Below are 13,061 nucleotides of genomic sequence, written 5' to 3'. Positions count from 1 at the left end.
GAATGATCTTGGAAAATGTCAACTAAGCACAACTTTGCGGGGTGGGGGGTGCCCCCATTTACCACCCACCCACAGGCATCCAAACCATACACGCTCAGAGTGGCCTGGAGAATGATAAGTCACAGTGCAAAGCATGAGTGCCACATGGGGAAACATCTGTCCAAATGGTGGCTAAAGCATATTCATGGAGAACTGGTTGTAGAACAAATCAAATTCTATATGATATGGCACTTCGAAGAAAGTCACCGTGCTGGTGGTGTAGCTGGGAAATTGCCAAGTGGTGTGTGGCTGTGTCCACAAACAGCAGGTCAGGGGGCAGGAGACTCAGGGAGTTGAGCCTAGATGACAGATGACTTTGGTGGCAGGCTCCAGACGCTCCATATGTTGGACATGGCAAGTGATAGATGGACATTGATTCATCTCCAAGCAAGACCAAAACTAAGGGCTGAGGAAGGCAACTTGGACAGTGCGTGTGGGCACAGGGCTATTTGGGAAAAGGTCGAGTGTTTCAGAAACATAGACTAGATAACTTTTCCTCTTCTGAAAGATGTCCCATATGTTTGGGCTTTGGTTCCACTCCAGGAAATTATAATACACTTCCAAGGTTACTTTTTTCATGGGTGGGCTCTTCTAGGAAATCTTTCTTTGCCACTGATATTTGGTTGGCATTTATTTTCTGCACAGCAGAAGTCAGCAGGGGCGTGAGTTCTGTGCGGTCAACACTCCCCAGAGAAAAGTACCCCTGAACAAATCGTTATGGTTTGTAAGTTTTCTCTCCTTCTCTGAGTCAACGGGAGGAAAGCCTCATTGGACTCTTGCCTGTTCAAACAAGGGATGGTGGCAATCCTGGAGGGCAGGGACCGTGCCCCTGAGATGATCCTAAACAGCCCTCTGGGCAAAGCGACATGCACTGGGACACTTAATAAGGCTGTTAGAGGAGGGACAGCAGCAGCCCCTGCGCCAGGCAGGCAAGCCGAGGAACTGCTCAGCTGCCGGGCTTTACCCAGAGGTTAGCAAGGACAGGCACGCAGGTGTGCAGGGATGATGTCCTCCCCACCTTGGCCCTCCAAGCAGCCAGTGGGAACTGTTGTGGCCAGAGTCCTTGAGCCCAGGCCCCTGGCCACAAGCAGCAGTGTCTGTTTACTGCACTAGACCCTGCAAGTACTATTTTCTACGTGTGCCGTGATATTTTGGGGTGAGGAAGGGAGTTGAAAATGAAAAAATAAAATGTGGTTAAGGCATTTCTAGCATGCTTACTGTGAACAAAATTTACTCTTGGGATATAAGACTCCAAGCCCCACCTCCAAATAGCTTAGGGTTTTGCAGCCAGATAAAATGGACCTATCGGACATCTCGGTAACTAAAACGAATCATGTGGGTCCAGATCTTCTAATAACGTGTTTTCTTTGTTCTCATTAATTGAGTTCTTCTAGGCACTCTCGTAGGACTTCTGGATTTCTGGTTAGTTGGTCGTAGCTAGCCAATCATTTTATCACTCTTTTATCTGACTCATGGTGGAAATAATCAGCCCTTCCCTGCAGCTTCCAGAACCCTACACAATTCAGCTGTAACTTTTGTCAACCTGCGAAAGACTCTTACCTCTACTTCGATATTTATAAAACATTTACCCCAAGATATGTCATTTTTAAAATTGGTTCAGATCCTGAAATACCCAGTGATTTGTTCATTATACCATTCAGAAACTAAAACATGTAAGATAATTATCCCTCATTAATTTATTCAGCAAGCACCTCTGAGTGCCTACAGCGTATGGAACTCATGTTCGGTGCTGGGGGTGCCAAGATAAGTCGGTATAGTCCTGGCTATGGAGGATCTCATGATGCTGTAAAAATGACAGTCAAGAACACGTAATTAACTCCTAGTGAACTGAAGAGCAGGCGCTGGCAGGTGTCAAATGCCAGGTTTGTCCTAAGGATGAGGAACTGTCCCGCCTGGAGCAGAGGGGCCTGGTGCCCTCAGAGGGATGTGTCTGCCCTAAGGAACACCTGACGTGTGAGCACTGCAAAACTATTTTCCAGAGCATTTTGCAAGCATTATCTCACCTTTAAAGTGGTACAAGAAGGAATATCAGGTATCTGTAATCATTCATAGAATGGGTTTGCAAGGTGGGTCCAATAGAGCCTGCATATTTCTTTCTGGGTGAATCTCATGCCTGCAATTAAGACAACTATTACTAGATTGTGTGGCTTACAAAATGTCACACAAAAATTAGTGACTTCTGGTTCCCAATGTTATAGTTTTCTTTGCTCCTAACACACAGTGCTATGTCTCATTTCTAGGACATTTGATAGACAACTTCGTAAAACTCTTGAAATTCTCTTTACCCTTTATGGGAGTCCTGAGAATTTGTCCCAGAGGCTGCTGGTGCGTTGCTATTACCTTTAAGTGTTTTCAGAGCCTTGAAAGTTTTGCTGTTTTATCTCCAATCTTCCTCTCTCTCTCTCTCTCTCTCTTTTTTACTTTAAATTACCTACTTCTTCGTGGCATCTGTTCCCCGCTCTCATTCTTGACTCTTGGCTGGCACATCTTGAGGGGCCTCTGCCCGCCCGGGTGGTCTGTAACCCAGCAGTGAAGTCTTGGCCACAAGACAAGGAGGTTATTTGTTGTTTTCCACGGCTGGGCCATGAACTCTAGGAACACAGAGCAAAATCCTGGCCACTGAACGTGAAGAGCCAGGGAGTGGAGGCTGAGCCACTGGCCTTCTGCAGCCAGCAGCTGGACCAGGCACCCACCTGGAGACCCCCTCAGCAAGCCAGCGTACTCTACCTCTGTTACCATGGCTGACTCTTACATCAAAGCACATATCTTAACAAATAGCAACTTTTCTTTTTGTATTTCAAATTTTCCATGTAGATGTCGCCATCATTTGTTAAACTGAAGCACCTTCTTTGTATATATGAAAAATAACACAGGGTAGTAAACAGCAGTTGTTACGGCCTCTAAAATCCAAGACCCCATCTCAGACTAAAAGAACAGTGCCTTTCTTGCACCAAACAGGCCTAAACTGCACACTACAGTGCAGTATGGGGGTGGAGAGAACAGTGAACCGGTGGGCAAGAGGCCCACACGATTTCTTCCTTTACTGTGACTGATGAGCCACGTGACTTGAGTGAAACAAGTTCTCTGGACAGGGAGATAGACTGTTATATTGAAGCTCCCATCCCATTCTGAGTTTCTGATGCTTGGATCAAAGTGTGGCTCTGCCTAGGGGGTGGCTAGAATGGTCAGCACTTGGCATTTGAGGAACAGGGAGCAATGGGTTGGGAGAATTGCTTTTGCAACCTTACAGATATGCACTGGGGGTTGGACTAAGGGAGAATGTCCTGCTTGGTCAGAGGATTCAATGACACCCCTCAGTCCTAGTCCTGCATGAACCCTGTCTGCAGAGGTGACCCGGGGAAAGCTGACATTGCACGTGTCTCTGAGGTACAGAGTTGAGGGACACTGCCCAGCCTTGGGAGGTATCGCTCAACACTGACCCTGGACAGAATACTGACATACACCGAGGAGCTGCTTCCCCAACCTGAGCCAGCAAGGAGGGATGTGGTCACACGGGCTACCTTTCCATCTGAAAGTACAGACAAGACCTTTTTCACACTTTAAGTAGCAAGAACCAGTATCAGTAGTTCTCAGCCCAAGTTGCACCTTGGCACCATCTTTTAAATACCATGGGCTCTAAAAAAGCTTTAGTTTTTTAACCTGGTCTGGGTAGGGCTCAGACATTTTTTAAAGCACCAGGTAAGTCCAATATACAGCCAACCCTAGAACTCCCTGCCCTAGATGGAGTCCAAGGCTCTGGTCACCACCTGTTTGTGTCCATCCAAGTGGCAATTGTGTGGCTCTCAGGGTGGTTCTTTGCTGGAGGTAGAAGGCAGGCTGTCTTACCCGCCTCTTATCATGGATCTAATGTAGGTTACTGTGGAGAGAGGAAGTGGAAGCTTTAGGGGGAGAAAGGAGAAGTTTGTGTTTTAGCAGAGACGGACGCCCTTACTACTCAAGCCTCAGGCTTCACTGCTCTCTCCTTTCCAGCTTGCGTGTGTGATTTTTCCCAGCTTTCTGCTTAGCTCTCCTGGGTGTGTGGACCAGAGGGGACACTGACCTGTCTCATTTTGCCCCTGGCCAGGCGGCAGTGTGGAGCAGCCATCCACAGCGGGCCCGAAGGCCGAGGAGAGCTTGGAGGCCACGCTCCCCAAGCGCAAGAGCGTGTTCCACATCGAGTGGTCATCTGTCTGGCGGAGGAGCAAAGGTGGGGTGCCCTTCCTGCACCTCCCACTTGTTCCCCAACATCCTAGCCTCTAATAAGACAGGGGCAACAACAGTACTAACTTCGCAGGGTGGTGAGCAGGCCCACAAGAGTCAGGCTCATTCTTCTCTCACTTGAACTCTGACCAAAGCCACAGTTCCCAGTGTCTGGCTGGATACCCCCTGCGTTGGCCAGAGACTGGAGTTCTGCCAGGGATTGGGCTTCTGGGGTCTCAAGTCAGCTGCAGAAGGAAATCACCTGCATGCCACCCTCAGAGACTTACTTCCCCAGGCAGCAGCCTGCATGGGCACCAGCATCTTGCAAAGCTGTCCAAGAGATTCTAATTTGCCACCAGTCAAAGCCACTAAGTCTAGGAGGCTAAAGATGAAAAGTTCTCACAGCAATGGTGGGGTGGCCAAGGACACAGGTAGAGAGCCACGGTCAGGAAGGGGCTCACTCCCAATGGCCAGGAAGGGGGTCCAGAGGGCAGCTTAAGCTGAACAGGTGGGAAACCAGAAACGTGGACTTGGAAACTGAGACCATGTGGAGGCAAACAGGAGTCTGGGGAGGTGTCCCCGACCAGCTGCAAGGTTGGGGCAGCCTTGTGAAGAACGAGGACCAAGGGGCAATCTAATTCTGTTCCCAACCCCCAGACAGGGGAGAAGAATTTCCCAGAGCTACATAGCTGGCTATAGCCACTGCCAGGGATAAAACTGACTCCTGGGTTAGTGGCCCTTTTACAAATCATGTGCTTCCAGAGGTGTATTAGTGACTTTCTTCCTCTGATTCATGTAAGTCTCTTCATTTCATACCAAAAGTCAGCCAACCCAGAGAAATGGATCTGGGGAGGTTGTGGGTGGAGAAGGCACTGCTGATAGCTCAAGGGCCCCACTTGCCTTTGACTGGGGTTCAGAGTGAAGGAGAGCAAGCTTGCCTCAAAAGTCCCTCCTAACACCCTGCTGTGACTGTGATCTGGGGCTGAGGTGGGGGAGGGCGTGGCAAAGGAGCCTGGGAGGTGGAAGTCAGAACTGCCAGGTTCTGGCAAGCAGCAGGGAGCTTCAGAGGCAGCAGGTCAGTCGAGATATCACAGACACTGGCCTCCAAGTTCAAGGGATCCCCTCTGCTTCCTACTCTTCCTTTCAAGGCTTTCAAAACTAACTAGTTTCTCCTGCATGGTGTGACCTCCCAAGCTCACTGGTATTTTCAGTCCTTGCTCCTTCAAAAGTGGGAACATGAGGCCTTTGATGCATCCCTGCTAGCGCTTTGACACCCTGAAGACTCGTGAAAACACAATGGGAACTGCCTGTCAGGTCTGAAGACACAGGGTGGGCAGAGCCCAGTCGGCCATCTCACACTTGACCACCAGAGGGCACCAAAGCATCAGATGGAAACTTTAAGGGCCCAAACCCTGCTCATACCAGTCATCTCTAAAAATAAATTACCTGTAGTGATAAAAATATATATATATTTAGAGCCACATTACAAGAGTTTTCTAGAATTACAAGGACATACCAAAATCTCTTGCAAGTGACTTCATGATCCCTTTTCCTAATCCAACTTCAATTATCACTAAAATACCTTGAAAAAAGGGGAGGAAAAAGGCAAAAACAGTCTGAGATCATCCAGCTGAGGCGAGTCATGGCCAAATCCAAACACAGACCTACAGCTCTTACACAGTTCAGGAAGGGAAATGCTTTATGAGGAGTGAATGAGAGCCTTCAAGTTTCTTCGTGCACCTGTAAGCTCTCCATGTGGCCCAGGAGAAAGAACCCTGGACACAGGGGCCCTGTGCACAGCACTATTCCACTAGGCTGCTTTTCCCCCATCTAAAAAATATAGACATTTAGCTCATGGCTTCTTAATTAAAGTCACTGAAATCCCCGAACTCCCTAAATTCCCTGTAAGATGCTCTTTTGCATGAAGATGGACACTTTCTCCCCACAGGGAGGGACCTAAATGGGTCCACGCCCAATAAGAGGACCAAGGAGTCTTCCACCTGCAGGACTCCATAATTCTGTCCTTCCTCAAGAAGAAGAAGAACTGAGTAATCTAACTCAAGCCTTGCAAGAAATTAGCTGCAAAGGTGCCAAAATAGAGGTGTCCTAACTGTAGAGGTGAGGGTTAGGATTAGAGTCCTAACACTCTTTCTTTCTAACTCCAGGGTTTGGAAGAGGTGAACACCAGGAGAGACAAACCAAAGACCCATTTCCCTATCAATACCGGAAGCCCACAGTAGAGCTGCTGGTGAGTACTGAGTGACCCAAGTCAGGGATAGTACCCTGTCACCACAAAGCCTACAGCAGAGCTGAGATCCCTAAAGATGTTCTCTGATTTAGGGAAACTTCACTTGAATTTGTATTTTCAGAAATGTCACATAAGATAAAAATTTCTATTATTCATGGTTTCCTTCTTGAGCTTTCATATTTCTTTTATTGAAATTATTTATTATCAGGCTTCCTCTAAATCCAGCATTAAAGCATTTAGAAAATAAATGGTAGCTGGTACCAATTTTCAAAAACAAGCTTTATGTGTTCAATTTCATACCTTTATGCTCATGGACAGTTTAATTTAAAGACTAGACATGCTGGAGGAAAAACAACTTCTGGAAAGAGTATTGTGAGAGTAATGATTTCTTTTTTTTTAAGATGCTAAAGATCTGTGGTTAAATCTCAACTCCAGTGTTTGACCTTGACCTTTGCAAATGAGAACCTCTGTGTCTGAGTCCTCATTCACAGAACGAGAGTAAAGGCATCATCTTGTTATACCTTATGATGGTGGATTGTCTTGAGCAAGGTCACATAGTAAGCAAAACAAAACATACTCTAATTTATGGCAACAGGGAGATGACTATATAGTAATTTAACTAAACAAAACTTTTATCTGCGTTCCCAAATGGCTATAAAGGTGACTTCTCAGAGTGGGAATTACAGAAAAATGTGGGTGATTCTTGCTCATCTCTTGTCCTGGACAGGACCTGGACACCATGGAAGAGAGTTCTGAGATAAAGGTGGAAACTAACATTTCCAAGACCTCCTGGATTCAGAGCTCCATGGCTGCTTGTGGGAAGAGAATCAGCAAAGCCCTCAGCTACATCACAGGAGAGATGAAGGAGTGTGGAGAGGGACTCAAAGGTGAAGTCCTGTGTGACCCTCCTAACCCTCAAAGGGCACATCCTGCCGTCCCTGCAAAACACATGGCGGGTGTCATCCCTGTAGACCAGGCTGGGCTCTGTTTCTCTGGTCTTTCAGAGAAGCTCAGAGTTGTGCTGCTACAACAGACATGTGGTTTCTTAGGATGTAAATAGCAACACATGTGAGAATGTGAGCTCTCGTTTCTGAACATAACAGTTCTGCACTCGTGTATTTTTTAAATTTGGATTCTAGAGCCAACATTCTAGAAAACATGCCCTCTGGATGGTTCAAGGGAGAATTGTGTCTACTGTGCAATAGGTAGGCTTTCTTTAGCGAGCTTCCCAGAGCTCAGGTCATGGATTTGATGCCCTTTATGCAGTATGAAAATTGCCTTGAAAATTCACAGCAGTACCACCGCAGACACAGATAGCTCAGGGTATCTGATCTTCACAGCCAGAAGAACTACCTAAAGACCACATCCAGCTGACAAGGGGTCTCTAGAGTTTTCTGGGCTGTCAGATACTCTCTCAGAATAAAGACAACAGCAGACAGCAGGTGGCAGGTGGCAGATCCCCTCACACCCTTGGCCTGTCCCACGTTGAGCATGTGCTGACTTCTGCCCTCCTTCCTTTGCAGACAAATCCCCAGTGTTCCAGTTTATTGACTGGGTCCTCCGGGGCATGTCCCAGGTGATGTTTGTGAACAACCCCCTCAGTGGTACCCTCATTGTGCTCGGCCTCTTTGTCCAGAACCCCTGGTGGGCCATCTCAGGCTGCCTGGGCACCATCATGTCCACCTTGGCAGCCCTCATCCTGAGTCAGGACAGGTAAGTCCTAGTGAGGCCCAGGGTCCAAGTATGAGGCCAAGATATGGCTTCCTGTGGCGGCCATTCTCCCCTCCCAGCTCAGAAACCCTTCCAAATAAGGATGCCGATAACTGAAAGTGTCCATTCCCAGGTTATTTTTTCATAGCAATGACATGTTGTGTAAAGAAATAGGAAGGGTTTGTAGGGGTGACATCTTCCCTCCTCACTCCTGAAAGGGTGGTCTAGTTAAAGCTGTGTGTAGTTGGGCCCCAGGTAAGAAAAATATGACTTGGAAGAAAATTTTAAAAGGTCCTGGGAAAACCTGTGCCCCATCACCCGCTTCCCCAGGTCCGCCATTGCTGCAGGACTACACGGCTACAACGGGGTGCTGGTAGGGCTGCTGATGGCTGTGTTCTCGGACAAAGGCGACTATTACTGGTGGCTGTTGCTCCCTGTCATTGTCATGTCCATGACCTGGTAAGTTTGCTCCTGAGCTTGTGGGTTTAGGTCATGGGCCATCAACCTTTTTATACCAAGCCCATGATCAACTGTCTAAGCTCAAGGTTAAAGTAGCATTTACTTAGCTTGTACATCACAAGCATCCACTGGAAATCATTGCCAAGGTCATACAGTGATCGCACCGTGTTAGGTCACCTATATACAGCTACCACCCTTCATTCCTTTTATTGTTTGAGAGCTAAAAAGGTGGTTGTTCTTACCGTGCCAGAGCACAGAACAAGAAACTGAGGTTAAGGGAAGCACTCCAGGGTCCCATGGTTTCTGAAAAGCTTCTCATTTCTCCCCCTCCCACAGATTTTCTGTATCTCTGGGGCCCTAGGTTTGGCCAAGACCACCTCCCAGAGTAAGCTGAGGCCCAGCCCAGGCAGAGCCCTCACAGCATGGTTCCCTCCTCCTGTCCAGAAAATGCAGGGCACTCTGGTTACAGGCTAATATACTTGGCCTCTCAAAACCATTTGTTGAATGAGTGAATGTGATACCCTCCCCCACAACCTGCCCTCTCTCCTCACACCTGGACATGAACCTATATGATGCTTAAGGGAAGTTCTGGGACTCCCTGCCTTAACTGCTCCCAGGAGCCCTCCTTCGGAAGCTGAGTCTGGATTTCCCACCCTGTCTCTGTGACAGGGGCAGAGAGGAGACCCAGAGGTTGCTTTTCCGTTGGAAGGTGCAGGGCGCCCTGACTGTTATGCAATCTGGTGTCAGGGTCAGGCAGCTTCCTAACCAGAGTCTCCCATGCTTCTGCCATAGCCCCATCCTCTCCAGTGCCCTAAGTACCATCTTCAGCAAGTGGGACCTCCCAGTCTTCACGCTGCCCTTCAACATCACGGTGACCCTGTACCTGGCAGCCACGGGCCACTACAACCTCTTCTTCCCCACGGTGCTGCTGCAGCCTGCATCCTCAGTGCCCAACATCACCTGGTCTGAGGTCCAAGTTCCCCTGGTAGGTATCACGGGAGGAGGAAGGGCATCTGCCCAAGCTAGACATTAATGTACCACATCCACGAGTAATGATATTACCAATTACACAACGCAAAGCACTCTACGTACACGTCTCGAGAGCACTGTCCTTTTCCCATTCAGAGAGCTAGAAGGGCCATTGCTGGTCCCACACTGTGACAGCACAGAGGAGGGAACTGAGCCCAGGCTAAGAGACTGGCCTGAGGTCACACAAACAAAGTCAAATCTAGAATTCCTGGCTTGGGTCCTTTGGTTTTATTCCATTTTTCAAAAGTCTTTCTGATGCTTTCTTTAGTACAGTTTCAACACATTCAGTCCAGACTGTAAGCTGCATATTTTCTTGCATTCAATCACACTGACTCTAATTAAAGATGCACACATCATGCTACCATTTATTGGCTTAAGAAGCCAGTGTTCCCACCTCCAGAGTTTATCCCACTTAATGTCTGAGGTTTGCTTATATTTTAAAATCACAGGTGTCCCTCCATTAAGAAACATATATGACAGAGCTTTTAAAGTCCTTTGTAAGTATTCTGTGTATAATGCTGACCTCTGGAGGTCCGCCAAGTTCATTATTAAGAAGCTGCACTCACAGTATTAAGTTTGCAAGGAGAAATGTGCCCTGAGCCGCCTTATCTAACCAGGCACATTGTGGCTGGGGCCTTTCTACCTTCCGTTTCACCAGAGGGCCCCACCGTCTGGTGCTCACTCTGAAACTTCGTTATTAGCAATTCATCTTCTGACCACAAAGCCCTGGAACTTTCTCAGAAATAAGGATGCCTAGTTTCTCTCAGCACTCCACAGCAGGCAACACCTCGGCAGAGTGGAAAGAGCCCAGCATTTGCTCTAAGACCCATCACTAGTCAGGAAGCGAACTGTTTGTGTCAGCTCCACCTTTGTTGGTAGTTTTGTGCATCTGAGGACCTCATGGCCAGGAATGAGGAAATATCTGGTGCTGGCAATTCAGCTCTTTAGGCTTCTGAGTCATGGTGTGGACCAAATCGATCGCTTTTTAGAGACAAAATAGGTCTAAATGGCACGTGAGGGGTAGATGGTATTAGAAAATGCAAGTTTGGGACGCTGCATTCTTCATGCTGTGTTTTCAATTGAAAAGATATTTAAAATATTATAAAATGAAAAAAAATGTAGATAATCATATACTAACACTTGAGACCTCTCCCCACCACCCAAAAGTTCAAGGAAAGAAAAACTCCATTTTTTATTAGTTAAGAAATAACTTTCTGGCCAACTGAATGGATTATGATAATGATTGCTATCTTTTGTCTTTTTGACAAGTATAATTAGAGACTTGGGTTTCTGGAAAATAAGTGGTAAGTGGCGCAGAGAAGGCCTGAACTGCCCAACATTTCGAGTCCCTGTGGGTTCTTCTGTTCCCGTAACACTGAAGGGGCCCCCTTGGAGGGGGCGGCTGGCTGGGTATCCCACTGCTGCTGGTGCTCTGTACTCCCTCTCCTGTCCCCTTTCCCCTGCAGGGCAAGGCCAGAGCCCTCGTGACCTTCTCTGTCCTGGCCAACAGGAGACTGAGCCCAAAGGGTTAGCATACTAGGCCGCCCTCCTGATCTCCACCGCCTACCCCCTCCAGGGACGGAATCCTTCCAGAAGATGTGGGCTGAGGGAAGAACTGCCCTCCCTAACATATGTATAACTCCCCCCAGAGTTCTGCCTCTCCTCAGCTTCCTGCCCAGAGGCTCCTCCCTTACCTGATGCTTCTTCCAAATTTAAGGCCTCTGGCCAAACCCTCCAACACACGTGTCCCACTCCTTATTGCTGGGGAAGTCTCCAGGATCCTTTCCCCAGACTCCAGGGCACCTGTGCTAGTGCTCACACAGCACCAGACTTTCTCAAATGCCTTTTCATTCAACAGACAGGCCCCACCGGCCCTTGTGACACACAGAGGACGGAGTCCAACAGGTGTCCCCTGGGTGTGTCCAGCAAAAGAGATGTGGGGTGATGCTACCTTCTCTGGGCCCTTCTGCGGTGCTAGCCCAACTGCTCAACCAGACAAGTTGTTCACAGGGATATTTTTCTGCTTCATAGTTAGCCTTTTCATCATCTCATCATCTTTTTAGCTTTAAAAAATATTACAAGAAGGTTCTAAGCCCCAACTTTGATCAAACATATTGCCTTTCTAAAGAACAACCCCTTAATTTGAAAGGTCTTCCATTTGTCTTCCCCGGGGGGGGGGGAAATGCCTCACACTCCTGTTTCTAAATAAAGGAAACTTAGCATCCCAACCTTTAGTGTTCTAAGAACTCAAGCTTAAGACAATAAATTAAAATCAAGGGGGTGGTGCCTGTGGTTCAAGGAGTAGGGCGCCGGCCCCATATGCCAGGGGTGGCAGGTTCAAGCCCGGCCCCCGCCAAAAAACTGCAAAAATAAATAAATAAATAAAATAAAATAAAAGTTCTTTGTTCTTTTTAGAGTTAACCTATTTAGGTAGAAATGTCTTGGAAACCAGTTGCGAAATGTTGGTATGACAGGTTTGGTGCTGAGTCTTTTGCAGCCAAGGTTTGAGGTGTCTCTTTTGCCTCCATCATCAGCATGTGACCCCATTGCACCCACAGCTTTTGAGAGCCATCCCTGTTGGAATCGGCCAAGTGTACGGCTGTGATAACCCCTGGACTGGAGGCATCTTCCTCATAGCTCTGTTCGTTTCTTCACCTCTTATCTGCCTGCATGCAGCAATTGGATCCACCATGGGGATGCTAGCAGGTCTGTGTCATCACTTCCCCATTAATGGGCTGGGAGGATGTTAGTGCCTATGGTGACAGGTGCCTTCGACACTCCACTTGCTGATTCCTGTAAACTTTTCCTCTTTCTTTTGTACTCTGTTTCTCCACTCTGGGTACTAGTGCCCTCATGTTCACCTGAGCAAAAGCCATCCTCATGAAAGGCTTTGTTGTTAGTCATTTACACCTTAGTATAAATTTAAAGTTTGGGAAAGGTTTCTTCCACAGATATTTATAGTTTAAGCCATATCCAATGACACTAAGAAAGATTTGTTCTCTATTAGAGAACATTCAGGTATCAGTGAAGGAGGAGGAGGCTGCTTTCTTGGCAGGAGAAGGATTATCTCTGGACTATTTAAATCAGCCTTCAGAGTCCTTACTCAAAAGTCTCTTCAGCCCATACCAGCTCGATCACTAATATTCACAAGGCTCTATGGCAGTGGTTCTCAATCTTCCTAATGCCTCAATGTATTTTCATTGTTAAAAAGGGGTCACGACCCACAGGTTGAGAACCGCTGCTCAATGGCATTAGTTCCTTCAGATGTTTTTCACTCAATGAAGCCAGAAGTCCTTTTAGTATAACTACTTCAGAGGATAACTGGTACTGGGTTTTGAGGACTGTGGTAGGTTTC

At 47.5% G+C, this 13,061-nt stretch overlaps 1 protein-coding gene across 1 annotated transcript in view; it reads left to right on the top strand.

The window, feature by feature from the left end:
- Positions 1-13,061, top strand: part of SLC14A2 (solute carrier family 14 member 2) — a 47,684-nt gene that overhangs the window by 26,651 nt on the left and 7,972 nt on the right. Inside the window, exons 10-16 of the mRNA XM_003784811.3 lie at positions 4,145-4,267; positions 6,426-6,508; positions 7,236-7,395; positions 8,032-8,221; positions 8,549-8,677; positions 9,470-9,662; positions 12,265-12,416. Of these exons, the coding sequence (XP_003784859.2) occupies positions 4,145-4,267; positions 6,426-6,508; positions 7,236-7,395; positions 8,032-8,221; positions 8,549-8,677; positions 9,470-9,662; positions 12,265-12,416 (1,030 nt within the window). The remainder of the gene's footprint in view (positions 1-4,144; positions 4,268-6,425; positions 6,509-7,235; positions 7,396-8,031; positions 8,222-8,548; positions 8,678-9,469; positions 9,663-12,264; positions 12,417-13,061) is intronic.

This window comes from Otolemur garnettii, unplaced genomic scaffold (genome assembly GCF_000181295.1).
Source record: "Otolemur garnettii isolate 467f Iridium unplaced genomic scaffold, OtoGar3 scaffold00012, whole genome shotgun sequence".
Classification (NCBI taxonomy): Eukaryota; Metazoa; Chordata; class Mammalia; order Primates; family Galagidae; genus Otolemur; species Otolemur garnettii.
This window is presented reverse-complemented; position numbering and strand designations above follow the sequence as displayed.